The sequence below is a fragment of the Sander lucioperca genome, chromosome 15, assembly GCF_008315115.2.
Source record: "Sander lucioperca isolate FBNREF2018 chromosome 15, SLUC_FBN_1.2, whole genome shotgun sequence".
In the NCBI taxonomy this organism is placed as follows: domain Eukaryota; kingdom Metazoa; phylum Chordata; class Actinopteri; order Perciformes; family Percidae; genus Sander; species Sander lucioperca.
The window spans coordinates 20445119-20461228 of NC_050187.1; the positions used below are offsets into that span (position 1 = coordinate 20445119).

General features: G+C 41.1%; 1 protein-coding gene across 5 annotated transcripts in view; it reads right to left on the bottom strand.

The window, feature by feature from the left end:
* tp53bp2a (tumor protein p53 binding protein, 2a) overlaps positions 1-14852 on the bottom strand; it is a 32081-nt gene extending 17229 nt beyond the window's left edge. For all 5 annotated transcript variants that reach the window (XM_031305853.2, XM_035992183.1, XM_031305845.2 and 2 more), the window contains exons 1-4: positions 14681-14852; positions 14249-14405; positions 2029-2176; positions 841-954 (exon numbers count right to left, since the gene is read on the bottom strand). In XM_031305853.2, the coding sequence (XP_031161713.1) occupies positions 841-954; positions 2029-2176; positions 14249-14275 (289 nt within the window). In that variant the 5' untranslated portion in view covers positions 14276-14405; positions 14681-14852. The remainder of the gene's footprint in view (positions 1-840; positions 955-2028; positions 2177-14248; positions 14406-14680) is intronic.
* Positions 14853-16110: the final 1258 nt, after the last annotated feature.

Below are 16110 nucleotides of genomic sequence, written 5' to 3' on the forward strand. Positions count from 1 at the left end.
AGAGAATACTGTATATTTTGTCCTTTCACCTGGTGAGAAAGCACATGCCGGCACAGCATCAGGAAGTGTAAACATTTAAATGACTCATGACTACAGGACTGAGTACATCAGTATTTCCATAAATAATATTAACACCACAGAAACAGGAGACCAAATGCACCTGTCCTTAAAAAAATACAGCAAAAAAAAAAAAGAAAGGTCACCACTGTGTTGCAAACACTGAGCTAAGTTAATAGTGTGGGAAAAAAGAGCAGGCTAAGATAACAGGAAGGGAAAACAGCCATCTAATCCCTTGGCCAGACTCAAGCTGTGAGGGGTAAAAAGGCTTAGTTACGCAACTAGGGGCTGAGAGGATAGCGCACGACCAAACTACTAGAGTTTTCTGTTTTTTCTTTTCCTAAGAAAACTGAAAAGTAACAGGCTTATGACGATGTGACTGGGACAGCCTGGCCTTCAACATTAAGGCTAAATAAGGCTTTTTCAAGGATTTGAGGCCTGCTAATATAAAATCCTTTCCTGAATAAAGGCAGTCTTTATAGTACCACCTCCAAACCTCTGTAGTGTAAGAGGAGAGGTTGTCTGGGTCATTCTCAGCCTCAAACGAGCTGTTAATGTACATTTCCTTTCATGAATCCTTAACGCCAGAGTGGATGTGTGTACGTTTAGAAGCTGCAGGCATCTCTGGAGTTTACTACATTGGTGTCAAATGTCTTTTCTCTGAGGATTGCCCTCATTCAAACCCTGACTCTGAAGTGAGAGAAGTGACCATAGAAACCCTTGCTTCTGCTTCATTATCTGTTGTTTGTGCGGTTGGGCTGTGTGTTGGAGATGGACACCTACCCGATTCCCTGCTAGGGGCTCGATTGTGACGCAGGAAGAAGCGCACCTCGGCCCTATGTTGTCCCCATCGTTGGAGCACATCCAGCATCCTCTCCCCGTCACCTACAGCTCGTTCTGCAGACAGAATACATATATGCGTCAGCACTTAGGTGTGAGATAAAGACACACCCATAAACTAAATATTGATTTTTTTTTTTTATTATATTTAATTTGGCAAGGTTAAAACGTGACAATACCAATGTAGGCCAAGTGTGCATATAAGGTTTGCGTTGTAAAATTCTGTTCAAGCACTAGCCTGACACTACCGACCTACACTAAGGGGGATTCATTTCACCAGCACCATCTGCATGTAGTTGATCTTTCTGAGTAATGACCTCGGGGAAAACAACTGTGATGTGTTGTCAATTATTCTAGCTGGTACTGAGCCAAAATGTTCATCATCCATTCCTCAGACATTTTCTTCAGCCTGCTTAAGATCACTTCATTACACAAATGGACAGACATTACAGTCAAATAGAGGTCAATGAAACTGATCTATTATAATGTCATGACTGCAAAACAAATCAGTAATAACTGTAATATTTGGGTTATTAAAAGCTTTATATCTACATTTGATGCAAAATGTCATTGCTGTGTTTTCAAGGAGAGTCAGCAGTCTCGCTCTGTAGAGAGAAATGGCTGCAAAATGAGACAATCTTTTCAGACTACTTGTGAAAGTACTCAAACACAATAATTGGCACTTTCTTCACTCTTATGGCAGCATCACCATGGAAACAGCTACAAAGCCTGGCTCCTTGAATTTTGATTCTAAATACTTCCTGACTCTCAGAGATGGGGGAAAAGGGGGAAGGCGTACAATCTCAACCCCCCTCCTGCCACCTGAGAGATGTCTGGGTGCTTGTGTTTGTCACAGTGATTATGGGCTCTGCTTCATTTGCATTGCAGACCCAAAAGAGATAAGCCCTTCAAAAAAGAAGTTGACCGCAAAGCTAATCTCCATATATGGTCTACTTCAGAAAAGCAATTTCTCTCCAATTAAAGGAAGAAGACAAAGAAGTGCCTGCAGAATGACTCCTGTCCCTTGGGATACATCCATATTCCACAACCAAAACACCATGTGACTGAAAATCTCTGCATTATGTGTAGATGGATCAGGGTAACACTGGGTGAACTGGCACCGTAACTCACCAGATCCACGCCACATCTCAGACAGGTGGCAGTCTGCCTCCCCCGGCTCCTTGCACAGCTCCACCACATCCCGGCACAGCGTCTCCGGGGTAACGGGAACCTCAGTAAAATGCTGGTCATTGTTACTGAGGTACACTGTCAGGAACATCTGGGACAGTGGGAGGAAGAGAAAGGCAGATTAGATAGAGAAGTTAAATAATAACGTGTGTGTGTGTGTGTGTGTGTGTGTGTGTGTGTGTGTGTGTGTGCGTGTGTGTGTGTGTGTGTGTGTGTGTGTGTGTGTGTGTGTGTGTGTGTGTGTGTGTGTGTGTGTGTGTGTGTCTAGCACTTTCCAGACATGGAATATGTAACATTGCTGGCATTCTGTCATTCACACCGGTAACTTTACGTTAATGTTGAGTGAACCGTAAATGTGACTTGGTCCCACCTAGTAAGACTGCTGTCATGACTTTTGCGTGAAAGTGTCGAGGGTTCTTATTCAAACATCAGAGCGACATGTTAAATTGTTGTCAGATTAACGTAAAGTGGTGCATGTCTGAAAGGACCTACATAAAGCTGTATCTGTTTTCCTCATTCCTCTGTGTCAACAGAGAAATCTCCCAGAGGCCAGCTCACCACACACCATCTAACTGCTAACTAGCACTGTCACCATTGTGATCTCTCTCTCTCTCTCTCTCTCTCTCTCTCTCTCTCTCTCTCTCTCTCTCTCTCTCTCTCTCTCTCTCTCTCTCTCTCTCTCTCTCTCTCTCTCTCTCTCTCTCCCTCTCTCTCTCTCTCTCTCTCTCTCTCTCTCTCTCTCTCTCTCTCTCTCTCTCTCTCTCTCTCTCTCTCTCTCTCTCTCTCTCTCTCTCTCTCTCTCTCTCTCTCTCTCTCTCTCTCTCTCTCTCTCTCTCTCTCTCTGGACATGCTGGATTTGTATGTCAGTGTGTGATTAACAGATAGAGACTGGTTTAGGACTATCTTAATAAACACTGAAGTGGAATGTGAAAGCCTTCAGCTACGGCTGAAATAAACACATTGACACTGAGCAGAAAACTGAGCGGTTATACAGCAAGCATCCTGAAAGCTGGCATTCCTGTCAAATTCCAAACTAAAACTATGGCAGCTTCTGTATTGCTTAAAAACATTTTAAAGAAATCCTGAAATCAATACTTGCAGGATATTGTGTATCTTTATAGTTATGATAGGCATTGGGAGTCCAATTTAATAAAAGAAAGAAGGCGTATACCAAACTAAAGCCTTGATAGGCAATATGAAAATAAACATCTGGGACTGAAATGTCATATTCTGTCTATGTGATACTCTAAAACCTATACAAAAACTGGTAGTAAACATGAAAGTAAAAAATTGTGTCTCTGTGTAATCATACACAGATGCTTAAGAGGCTTTTAGGGCCGTGATGAAATATGCTCCCATCTGTAATCTGATTACACGAAAGGAGAGTGAGAGCTTTGATAAGGCCGTAACAAAAACAATATTATGACATGACACAGGTGTCCTGGGGCATGGCGTGAATTGAATCTTTTTGTTTTAGCCCCAGGTTTTGGCACAATATAATGTCTTCACAGGGACTTCAATAGTGCTCCAATAAAAAAGCAGCAGCCCAAGAACTAGAATTACCTGGAAAGTGTATAATTGTTAGAATAGTATTGTTTGTGTCCTAAACCTCCAGGTTGGACTGTCAAGTTTTTCTATTCTCAGCAGGCTGCCGTGAACGGCCGTGCCTACAGGGGCCATGGTGGGAACATCAGGTCAGCAGGGTCACGAGCACAAAGGACTTGGGGGGCGAGCATGCAGAGCAGCTGCAGCCATGGTGCAGAAACAAAAGTTTTTTGAGTAGCTTTTGAACTGTGGGGTGCACTGAGCAAAAGCACAACAGGCTCAAGATAAGTTGCTTCATCCCCCTTTTCTTCCTCAAATGAAGCTTACCGAGTGAGTGGGCAGGTGACACGTTTCCTCTACATACACAACCAGAAAAGGTTAGTTTTTTTTCCACAGCGACGTGAAGGTAGGAACAGGAGGTAGTGGTCTGACTCAGAGGACCATTACATAGAGATGTAAATGAAAGATCCCGTCAATAGAGCGGATCAGCAGTGAGTCATCCTTGTTAGTAATCTACAGTACAAAAAGCTGTAAACAGACATTGCCCCTGGGTTCCTCACTGGCCGTAGAAGACCTAACAGCTCGGTGGTGAAAGACCACCCTGGAGAACAAAGCCAAAACTATGACTTTTCCTTTCCTGTCTGCTTATCAGAATAGTTTTACCGTTTGTGGTATGTAGCTAAGAACTAAACTTCTTAGAAAAAAAAAATAGTTAATAATAAATTACACTGTCAGGGCCGTTAATTAAAATAAAACCTCAACTGGCATCAATTTCATCTAGTCTGCCTTTAGCAAAAAAAAGCCATTCAGAGATCAGCACAGAGCAGCTGACATCATCACAACTTGCCAGCAATGTAGGACATTCAAATGACCCTGTTAATATTTGGAGAGTCAAAGAGAAACAACAGAGCGAGGGGGGGGGGGACTGAAAGAGAGTGAGGAGACAGGACACATTGATGGGAGGGGAAAGGAGTTGTGGGGGTTGCAATGCCTACACTGAAAGCCAATTCACTTCAGCACTAAAGTTAATGATCCAGGGCCACTACCTGGTCCGAGCTTTGATCCAGATGACCTAGCCTCCACCTAATGCATGCAGCCACTGCTACGATATCACACACACATGTGCAACATATACATTGGGAAAATTAAAAGATGCAAAATAGTGTTAGGTAATACATTATTTATTATTTGTATCTCCTATTACGGTATTCATATTGAAAGATATTTCTTAAACACTGTTTCATAATATACAATATTGCTGTTGGAATTAACACGGCAGAGGGTCCACTTTGACTTTCCATTATTAGCAGACCAATGTGTGTGTGTGTGTGTGTGTGTGTGTGTGTGTGTGTGTGTGTGTGTGTGTGTGTGTGTGTGTGTGTAAATAAACTACACAATTTAACATGTAATTCTTCATGTAAAAACAGATACATTACAGTATATCAATATGAAGAAAAAGTCTCCATATTGCCCAGCCCTACTGCAGAGCCTGTGCTAGCTTGATTAACCCTTGTGTTGTCTTCCCATCAACCATGCAACTTTTTGTTTTTCTGGGTCAAAATTTAAACCTTTTTTTTTTTTTTTTTTTTTTTTCCAATGTTTGGTGTTTTTGCGACACTATTGTCACTTTTCCACGTTTATGTCATTTTTTGCGACCGGTTACTTTTCCCGACCTTTTTGAAGCTTTTGCCGACATTTCTGTCACTTTTTCCCGATGTTTTGTCGATTTTTTTCTGCACTTTTTCTTTTACAGTTTTATTGGGTTTTTTAAGCTTTTTCTGACATTTTTATCACTTTTTTCAACGTTCTTTTATCAAATGTTCTTTCAAATGCTATACAATTGAATAAAACACCCAAATTCAATGAAAGTAGTGAACTGATCATTTATTTTAGGTGTGAAGAGTGTTGCATGGAACCATCCATGTTATTTTTTTTGACAATTTGGTTGAAAGAAACCCAAATTTCTGACATAGAAACTTTTTAAAAAAACTAAAAAGTCAAGTCAAATTTGACCCGAGGAAAACAGGAGGGTTAAGGGGAACTGCCTAAAGTGTTCTACCGACACAGACAGGTGAGAAGACTGCCCTGACTCCCCATTCTGACTCAGCCAAACAACTTGAGTCTATTAAATATACAACAGCGAATACAATTAAACAGCTCAATAACAACCTGATAGGCCTATTTATAAAAAATAAAAAACAGTAGCACAACAGCTCACCAGAAAGCATTGTCTTAGGTAACCTACACAACCAGGGAGCTGAGTGGCACCAATTTAGTTTGCATATGACAAAAATATTCTACACTTGCCTTCTGTCTATCAGAGTGGATGACAGAAGCAACTGCTGAATTGCACTTCCTGCCTACCTGAGACAAGGCAAAGAGATCGCCCTGGAGAAGGAGAAGGGGACGAGTTGCCTCTGCTGCTGCGGTCCACTATTATAACGATACATTTCCAATTCCATCACAGCATAAGCTAAGTCAAAGCTGTTTCTCGGGGTTTGGGAGTGATGTGACAGCTCAGAATTGCAAACTGACAATTACAGCCAGTGCCACGAAATGTGGCTGCCCACGTTGCAGCCTGTACTGTAGATATTCCAAAAGCAGAGCTGCTATAAGGCTAGGTCATTGAGGCTATATCTCAGGGATTAAGTTAATCCGCTATATAAAAATATAGCCTTTAAACAGACTACTGTCTCAGTACTACAATAGTAAGCTTACATTCAATAGCCTGCAGCTAGGCCACAGCCACTATGCCTTAAGTTTAAAAGAGAATATCCTTGTGGGTAACCAAAGGCCCAAGAGTATGCAGGTGTTCATTCTCATAACCAGATCTCACAATTAAGTGCCTGGTTTACGGTGCTTAAATCTATAGAATTAGGTACTGTAGTGAGTTGGGTAGAACAAATAAAAACTACACAGTCTTGAGAGTCAATGGCCTATGCTTAAGAACATATGTTCTAGATAAAACAGATAGGAGTGTGTGTGTGTGTGTGTGTCTCTCAGAGATGAAAGGCTGTAACATCAAACCCTCAGACAAAAGACACTGAACACATCATAGAGAGAGAGACTGACTGCAGCTGGCAGCACCTACTTGACCTGCCCTGTTGAAAAGGGCCGAGAGGTTGAGAAAGAGAAACGTGAATGAACAAAGATATACTGTAACAGTTGTTCTCGGATATTGCATTGAAACAGGCTTCTATGTCAATGTACAATGTCCTGTACAAAGTTAAATAAGATGCAGTCCCTGTAGGGAAGTGCAGGACTACTTTGCGATACACTGTAAACTGAAGATATCTACTACAAAGCCTACAGCCCCATAAGATGCTGATTTGGCCCTTAAATGTGTAATTTGGATCCCTTCTCCCATTAAAGCCTGTGGGGCCCTGAAGCAGATGCCATTGATTGCAGGTCTGAGCAGAACAGGCTTTTCAAGGATCCATAGTTGTTTAGACAGAGGACTCTGAGATGACTTGAGTTTAAAAAGATCAACACTGTACCTGTAGCCAATTACAGGAAGGAATGCTGTGGTGGTGTGTGTGTGTGTGTGTGTGCTACTCCCACTGATCGTTCAGATAACGAACGTGCACTGCAGCAATAAAGTGGCAATGATGCAAAAATATTCTGAGAGGTCCAAGGAAAATTAAAAACAAGTTGAAAGAATATTTTGACGATGTTACTTCAAGCAGGCCAAGTAGCATATCAATCCCTGTGTCCAACCTTGACAATCCACTCTCTCCTTGTGAGGGTTAATTCTACTGTGTCTCAAGATCATTGTCCAAATGCAATTGGTCCCATATTGAGTTAAGAGTGATCAAAACTGTCTGCCTCTGCAGTTTCCCTTTTCCAAGAATAGACAAACCACATGGGATTGTACTGTAATGGAATTACTCTGCAATATCAGGAGAACTATCAAATGAAAGCCCATCCTGTTACTAAGAATTCACATCAACACAACTAAAAACACCCACAGCAACAAAGGCATTTAAAAAACATCCAATTAGACATCCTTACTGATGTTCCCTGTAACATTAGCAAGTGACTCATTTTCTACTCATAAATAGTGCTTCAATTTGGTCTATGTTGAAGCCCGTCTACGGGCCGGTTGTCATAGTGTTGCATGAGTCTGTGTAATCTCAAACAAAGAACATGTAAACCCATGCATATTATACTGTGTTGCTGTTGTCCCTGGTAGACCTCCTGCTGATAAAAGGGTTAACCCTAATTTGACATTAACACCAATTTGGTAAACCTGCATTATCCTTCAATATCTAACAGTGTTAATGAATACTGTGCGAAACACTCAAATTAAGTTTAATTTACATCTACATTTTATAAATAGCAAAGTTGTTCTGACTATACCCTTGCTTTGGAAGAGCATGGGCATAGTCAGATCAAATGAGGCAGAGTGTCAGACAGACGTGATATAACACTCTGGGATTGACTACCACATATACACACAACATCTGATCTAATGCCTAGGGGAGAAACGGGACAACTGGGAAAGTGGACAGAGGCTGCCAGGCCTTCTGTCCACACACACTTTCAATTATACGTATTGCTGTGGTAAGCGAATGAGTCAACTAGGTCTTGTTGAGGGAGGGAGTCACCTCTGAGTCTGATTATCGCAAGTTTGTAAGACACTGCAGCATTATCTTCCTGTGCGAGCGTCTCCGTTCTCCCTGCCACAGCTTCAAGAGTTGACACAGTTCCAGCATAGCAGTCCTTCAAAAAGGCAAGGCAGCAGAAAACTCCCTTATGGCTTTATGCATTATTCCTCTTCATCTCACTCTCACTTTTTTTATGCTGCATTGAGGGGATGAGGGGAGCGAGGGAGAAAAGGTCAGGGGTAACAAAAAGGAGAACGCTGGGGGAATCAGAACGCACAGTAGCCTCATTCAGCTGCAACATCTAGAAGAAAAAAAACAAGCAGCTTTTACAACACACTGAAGCAGCAGCGAGCTGTGACTCTTCCATCAGGACAACCTCTACTCTCCGTCTGCATTGCAGTCCTTAGCCTATCACTTTATAATCTGCATCCTGAGTTCCTAGTCTACGTAATGATACCGTTCCAACTTGTGCTTATCTAAGGGAAATGGCAGTCAAAATGAAGTAGAAGGGAGAGGATGTATCCTTTTTTCCAAGCCTTCTTGACAGTTGGATGAAGTAATTCAGAGTAACAACAAGGCCACAGCAAATTGGAGGCTATTACAGATCGTCAACATAGGCTAAAATTACCTAAAAGTGCTTTAGTTAAATGGAATACCATCTTTTATCAACACTTATCTCATGAGGGAAACTAGAAGCCAAGAGGTAGCGATTCAAAATGTGGCAGACACACTAATTGGCTTCCTAAAATAAATGCAGGCTGGATGATGTGTTGTGTGCCGTTTAATCCGTCATATGCAAAAAAAAAAAAAAAAACTTTGGTGAAGCAGGAGAGTGGGTAATTGGAAGAGACAGAGTACAAAAGCCCTTTTCCAAAGCAGGAACTTTTCCAGAAACCTTTTTGGGACTCAGGAACATTTGCCACCTTTTGACCAGAGGAACCAGGATCTAAATTCAGATCCAATAGTTTCTGTCCCCACAAAACCCTGGACAAGGGGTGTAACTCACAGAGCAGTAACTACTGGTTTCCAGTAGTATCAATATAAGGACTACAAATTCTTGGATGTAAATAAATGTCAATACATTTTTAACAAAAGCTATATAGCAGAAAAAAAACATCCATTTGAACATCAGTCGCACAGTAGTCAATTAGACTACTAAGAACATCGTAACAACTGTTTTGTTGTCTCTTGAAGAGAAAACTGCTTTCTGTTATCAGTCTAATTCACCACATAGTCAAATGAGGTGAAGTGCAAAGAGGATGGCACAAAGAAACCTTTTGATTCCTGACTTAGTTACTGCGACTATTAAATGAAAAAATGGCAACCAAACTTCCTCGAATGCCAATTCCCAGACCCCCCTGGGTACACTTCTGAACCATGGCTTCCCTGTTCCCCATGGATAGACTAGTGGTTCAACCTTAAGACAATGCTGTCACAATGCCCTTGCTGCTTAAAAAAGGGGTCTTTCTGGAGTTGTACCACTTTAATGTGTAATTCTGCCTTTCACCTGGATTCCTCACAGATGGGAGTCACTCAATACTCCATGGTAGGTAAGTCGATACCTGCTCAGGTGACTCTGGTGTGCTTCCTCTCAGAAACCAGGCTAATGTGATGCTGGTATTGTGACATTAGTGTGCTGCACAGTCTAAGAGCTGTTACACACCAACCAGACGACCGACCGTCGGCAGAAAAGGCAGTCAGACTGATCAGTCGGGTCCGCGAGGTCCAAAAAAATGCCTCAAAACACACTGAGGCGACGCTGAATTGAGCGTACGCTCTGCGCGTGCGCGAAACATAATACTCTCCATAGCAGCAGGCGGCGCTTCTCTGTATTGTTTCCCAGAAAATGAAAACCGGCAGCTGATAGGACGAACGTGTCACATGGGTCTTTTTTCTCCCGAAATTCACAGCCAGACTGTCATGGCGGCTTGTTCAGAATATGATCTCATATTGTACTAAAATAGTTCACCGAAACGTGTTTCTGAAAACATTTTAAGCGAGGAATAGGCCATACAGTTGCTGAATCTGTCTTCATTTCAGATTGACAAAGGTCAGTTTAAAAGATTTTCTTCAGATTTTAAGAGGCTCATCCGCTCGCCATTTCCGGGTGAGTCCCGACTGCCCTGTCTCCGACTGAGCATGTCGGGTCGGCCAAAATGAAGGCCAACAGCTCCTCTGACAGACGACAGCACGGAACACACCGAGTCACTGACCTCGCCAGACTGTCCAACGGCCGATAATCGGGTTGGTGTGTCAGGGCCCTAACAGTATGCCATCCATCCATCCATCTTCTTCCGCTTATCCGGTAACGGGTCGCGGGGGTAGCAGCTCCAGCAGGGGACCCCAAACTTCCCTTTCCCGAGCCACATTAACCAGCTCTGACTGGGGGATCCCGAGGCGTTCCCAGGCCAGGTTGGAGATATAATCCCTCCACCTAGTCCTGGGTCTTCCCCGAGGCCTCCTCCCAGCTGGACGTGCCTGGAACACCTCCCTAGGGAGGTGTTCCAGGGGGCATCCTTACCAGATGCCCGAACCACCTCAACAGCCTAACAGTATGCATTCAAGACAATTATTTAAAAGATCATCTTTGTTCTTCCCTATGGTGAATAAATGAGGCTTGTGTACAAAATGTTATAGTACTCAGTGCTATGAAGATGACACATAGATAACCAGCTTGCTGAGTTCAGAGCAAAGTGTTTTTAAACTACTCTTTTAGGCGAATACAGTCATAAAGATAACTCCTCTTCTTCAAATAAATGTCAAAACATTGCCCTTGAAAGTCCTTGGCTATCACTGATGAGGCGGCTTATGTAACGACCACATACACTCTCCTACAGATTAAACACAAAGCCTGTGGTGGCCGCATCATCTCATTTTCCCACAATCATAAGACGTGAGATTTGTTGCGGTGTAACTTAGACATGGTACAAATGTGTGTGGTCAAACAATGCAAAACTAAATAATGCAGGCCAGGCAAAATGCTTGAAAATCTACACAGCAGGCAACTCGTTTCATGGCAGAGGAATGAGGAAGTGATATGTGCCTGCAACACTTTAAACCCCAAATCATGCTGGAACTTTTCCCTGACTCATCTTAACAGTTTTGATGTTCTTTTACAGAGTGATCTCAATAAGTGGCGTATGTATGACTCGCCAATTCGTATGCCATTTTGGCGTGTTATCAAGACGCATAATCACTTTTTTGCATGTTTATCAACGCCGTTTGGCCTCCATTGACTTACATTACCTTGCGATTGCGTGTCAATTTACGCCGTAGCGAGTAGTATGAAAGGCCGAAAATCTGCATAGGGAGGTTGGTTGGGGTGGTGGATCGGTAAAACAACACAGGACTTTCACCCAGGAGACCAGGCATCGTGTCCCGCGTGTCACGTTTCCTAAACCCAACCGTCACTTTCTTCTTTTCCTAAACCCAACCCAGTTATTGTTTTCCTAAACCCAACCGTCCGAAAAGCGATTATGTCTGTGTCTTGATAACACACCAAAATGGCATACAAATTGGCGTGTCATATATACGCCACATATTGAGATCAGTCTGCAACCCGTCCGCTGTATACGGCGTAGACATACGTGCGGATAGCTGTTCAAAATGCAACGTGCTGTATACGGCGCAGACGTACACGCGGATAGCTCAAAATGCGTACAGATAACAAGCCACTTGGCTTTAGAAAGTGGCGTGTATGTTAACGCGAAGTCATGATGTCACGTTGTCAGAGTAGTCTACTGAATATAGTTAATCTTGACAAAAAGTACACAACAATGAAATATGGGCTAATAAACTAGCAGATTATTCAAGCCTAAATGTGGCAATAATAAATGTCTGCAGAACAAAGCCTGGGTTAAGTAGAGATGACAGCAAATCAGGGGTAAATGAGTTATACCATGCTTTGGTTCAATAAAGGGTGAGCATCCCTTATCAGGGGGCTGCCACAGCACAGGCACACACAATGTGCTCTCCACAACATGCTGTTAAAGAGTCCCTGCAGCTCATTGTGTTCAGGAAACAGTGACCCCTTATTTATCATCCCAGCCAGTAATTACGACACTACATTCTCACTATCCCCCCTGGCCTGTACAAGCAGGGTCATGGGCTATGGGGTGTAATTTCTAAGACAATACCTCACATCAGACATGGCTATATAGATGCCATTTTGTGTTAATCAGGCGAACACCAGAAGCTGTATCTCATGCAAACACATAAACGGATATATTCTCGGGTGACAGAAGGGCAGGTCTCCTATAATAGAATATGTTTAAATAAAAAAATAAAAAAGATCTTTTATGAAAAAAATTTAACAGTGACAATTCATAGTGGTATCCACAAGAACCAAGATTGGTGATAACAAATGGCCATGTGCCAGTAGCAGACTGAGGTCATGCACAAGACAGGAGTCATCCAAATACAACTCTGTTTACACAGCTACGATTATTAATTCACTGATCAAGCTGTTTTACTGGAAGCACAGGTCTGAGCAGAGATGGGTATCATTAGGAGAACCTGAGCATACTACCACAAAGGATTGTACTGGATTTTTCATTACTTGTTAACATTGTTGTAAACAAAATGTACTGTATGTTGTAAAGCGTGTGACTTAACACACTGATCACCAAAGACACAAAGGTCCAGAATTAACCAGAGAAGCTGAGACAAAAACCAAAATAAAACCAAATAACATAATGTTAACAGTCAGATAACAACTGCCTCTAAACATCTTGGCAACTAGTGCTGGACCGGCATTAGTTTTGAAACAATTAGTTTGTTAAGCTATTAGCCGATTATTATTATTATTATTATTATTATTATTATTATTATATTACTACACCTATTTCGACAACAGATTATCATTTAAGTCAGTTAAAGACCAAATGCCTCTTGTTCCAGCTTCTAAAAGGTGAGACTTTTGTGCTTTTCTCTGTTCTTTATAATTGTAAAGTGAATATATGTATGTTATTATTATTATTTCATAGAATTCACAAATATCAAGAGAAAAACTGACACAATTAATAATGAAAATATGTTTTGGTTGCAGCCCTATTTGCCATGAATAAATGAATGAATTATTAGGGTTAGGGTTATTCAGGTTAATAAATAGGTAATTTAGGTAATAGGTAATATTCAGGTGAATAAATGCTAGACATAAGTATTTCAGCTGGGTTAACACTTAGGCTACTAGTTACCAATGCAGCCATCACTAGGCTACTTTGAACTTTGCACCTTTACCAGCAAGCAGGCAAAGTCACAACAGAGAAGTAATATCTGCATTAGTCAACAATTTGTCATTATTTCTATTTGTTGGGAAGGTTATTTCTCTACAGTGAGCATATACAGGCAGACCACTGTCTGCTGCCCTCTCTATATACATCAAAGAAGTGCTGAGAGATAGAGGCTTTCACTGCAGTAAAAGCAATGAACCTCTGGTGATGATGATGATGATGATGATGATGATGCCATGGCAGGAGTCCAGAGCTGAGGTTAGCGTAGTGCCATCCAGACTTGGCAGGTGCCTTCTGCTTGTTGTGTGTTCTGAGCAGGACGGATGTGTGTAATACTAACGAATCGTACAATAAATGCATCTAAAGTGAAGTTAATGACTATCTTGTCAGGTAAAAGTCATCTGTCCCAAGACTGGATAGAGATACCAAACCATTTTGACGCAGGGGACTTTGACTGGTTTACATGTAAGATAACCGTAGTTATATGCGTGGAATAATATCACAGAAAGCAAATAAATGACATAGCTTCTAACGACATGCACCGATCACACACACAACAACTGTCACAGCTAATAAACTTCACAACAGAAGCTCGTGCTGCCATGGTAGCTTCTGACACAAAGTAGCAACCGCATCAACTTGCCACGTCAATTTAAATGTCCAGGTAATTCACAGTGGTAACAATGCGGGGTTAGTGCCGTGATTTAATGTCGAAACAGAAATATTAAGCTACAGGACAACGTTGAAACTTGTAGTCAAGTAAATAAAACATGAACTCACCGGCATCATTTTAGCTTCGTACCGCATTTAGCTAACCAACACAGCATGAATCCCTACTGGCAGTTTCGACGAAAGCTGTGGGACTGGCGATCACTTTAAACCCAGAGCCTAAACCCGCGATGGGCAAGGCTACTTTCTCCTGCTTGGGGGTCCCGTCCTGCATTAAAAAAAACAGCACCTCGTTATTTCATAAATCCAACCAAAGTGTCCAAAAAACAAAAATACACAAATGTTAATTGTATCCCGTGTCGAGGACCTGTTGCAACAAATAACAAGGCCTTCACGACAAAAGTTTCCTTGTAGTTGTGTGAGCATCGCTTAGAACTTTGAAAAGACAATACTTAAACCCCTCGTGTTTTGTGAGAAAACTACAGATAAAACAAATTATAAACCTATGCGTGGATTATTTGATATTTTCTAAGTTTTGCTTACCCGAGAACGCCTAGGTAACCAACCCGAAACCCTGTTGACTGACAGCGTTGCTCGATTGCTCGCAGCCTATCCCAGAGTGACGTATCGGGAGGAACTCAATCCAGTTTGGAATTCAAGCTCCGCCTCGTTTTGGAAATGAAAACACGCCCAACGGCTAGACGTGTCCGGTGAAAACATGCAGCGGTGTCCTTTACATTCACTTGCAAGAAATACATAATAATAATTCACTAAAGTGTACTACAGTTCGACATGATTCGGTTAGATAAAATTCTTAGCAGCAAATTAAACTTAAAAGATCAACCAACCTGCGTTAAATCGGAGAAAAGTAAGAGGTCTCACTCTGCTTGTATTTGACAAGTTGAAAACCAAAGTTGAAGTGGGTGAAGTTATGTCATGTAGTCAGTAGTCAATGGTGGAGGAAGTACTAATACCACACTGTAAAAGTCCTGAATTTAAAATAAATATTTATGCATATTAAGGAAAATGTAGCCTACTTAAAGTATGATTGTTACACGATTATATAATATATCATTAGATTATTATTATTATTATTATTATTATTATTATTATTATTATTATTATTATTATTATTCATGCATTAATGTAAAAACAGGATTTTACTGTTGGTTGTAGCCTAGTTGGTTTAGGTGGAGCTCATGCTCATTATGGATTAATCTGCTGCATTTTTTTCTCCATTGATCGATTTGATTGATGAAAGCAGAACATGTCTCACATTTGAAATGTTATTAGGGTTCTAATTTAATGTGTTGTTTGGAAATATATCTTTTTCACAGAAGACATTTTCATTTTGACATGGCACAGTAGAAAAAGCAAAGGTCTAAATAATACAATTAATTATGGCTGAATCCCATTGAGCTGTGCATGCAGGCTCACTGTTACATGTATTGGGACACTTGAATAGAACACACCTGTCATTAATGTTATTAGTAACAATTTTTGTTTTTACTACTGTTACAAGTCATGTTTGCAGGGGCCAGGGGGTAATAATAAACGCATCTCTTGGTGATCAAATTTGACCTTCCATTTCATTTCTTCCAGGCTGGAATGAATACAAATCAGTAAAACAACTGCTTGCTAGTGAGATAAGAGAACAATTAACTATGGAACCCCAATGCAATATTAAAACATTAAATGAGAAATGATTACATTAAATACATATAGGCCTTCATAAAAATATAAATAAACCAATAGGCCTAAATTGTTAAATCATTTGATGAGCTGAAAGGTTAGGGGGTAGTACTGGTGACCAAACTCCACTGTCATGACAAGTAACATTAGGATACACACATAAGTGTAATAGGAAAATTCCGTAAATGAATAAAAACAGGCTTAAAAAAATCATTTTGAAATTTAAAAAAAATCTATAATGAAATGTCATTTATATTAAGAAAATGATGAAACAATATATA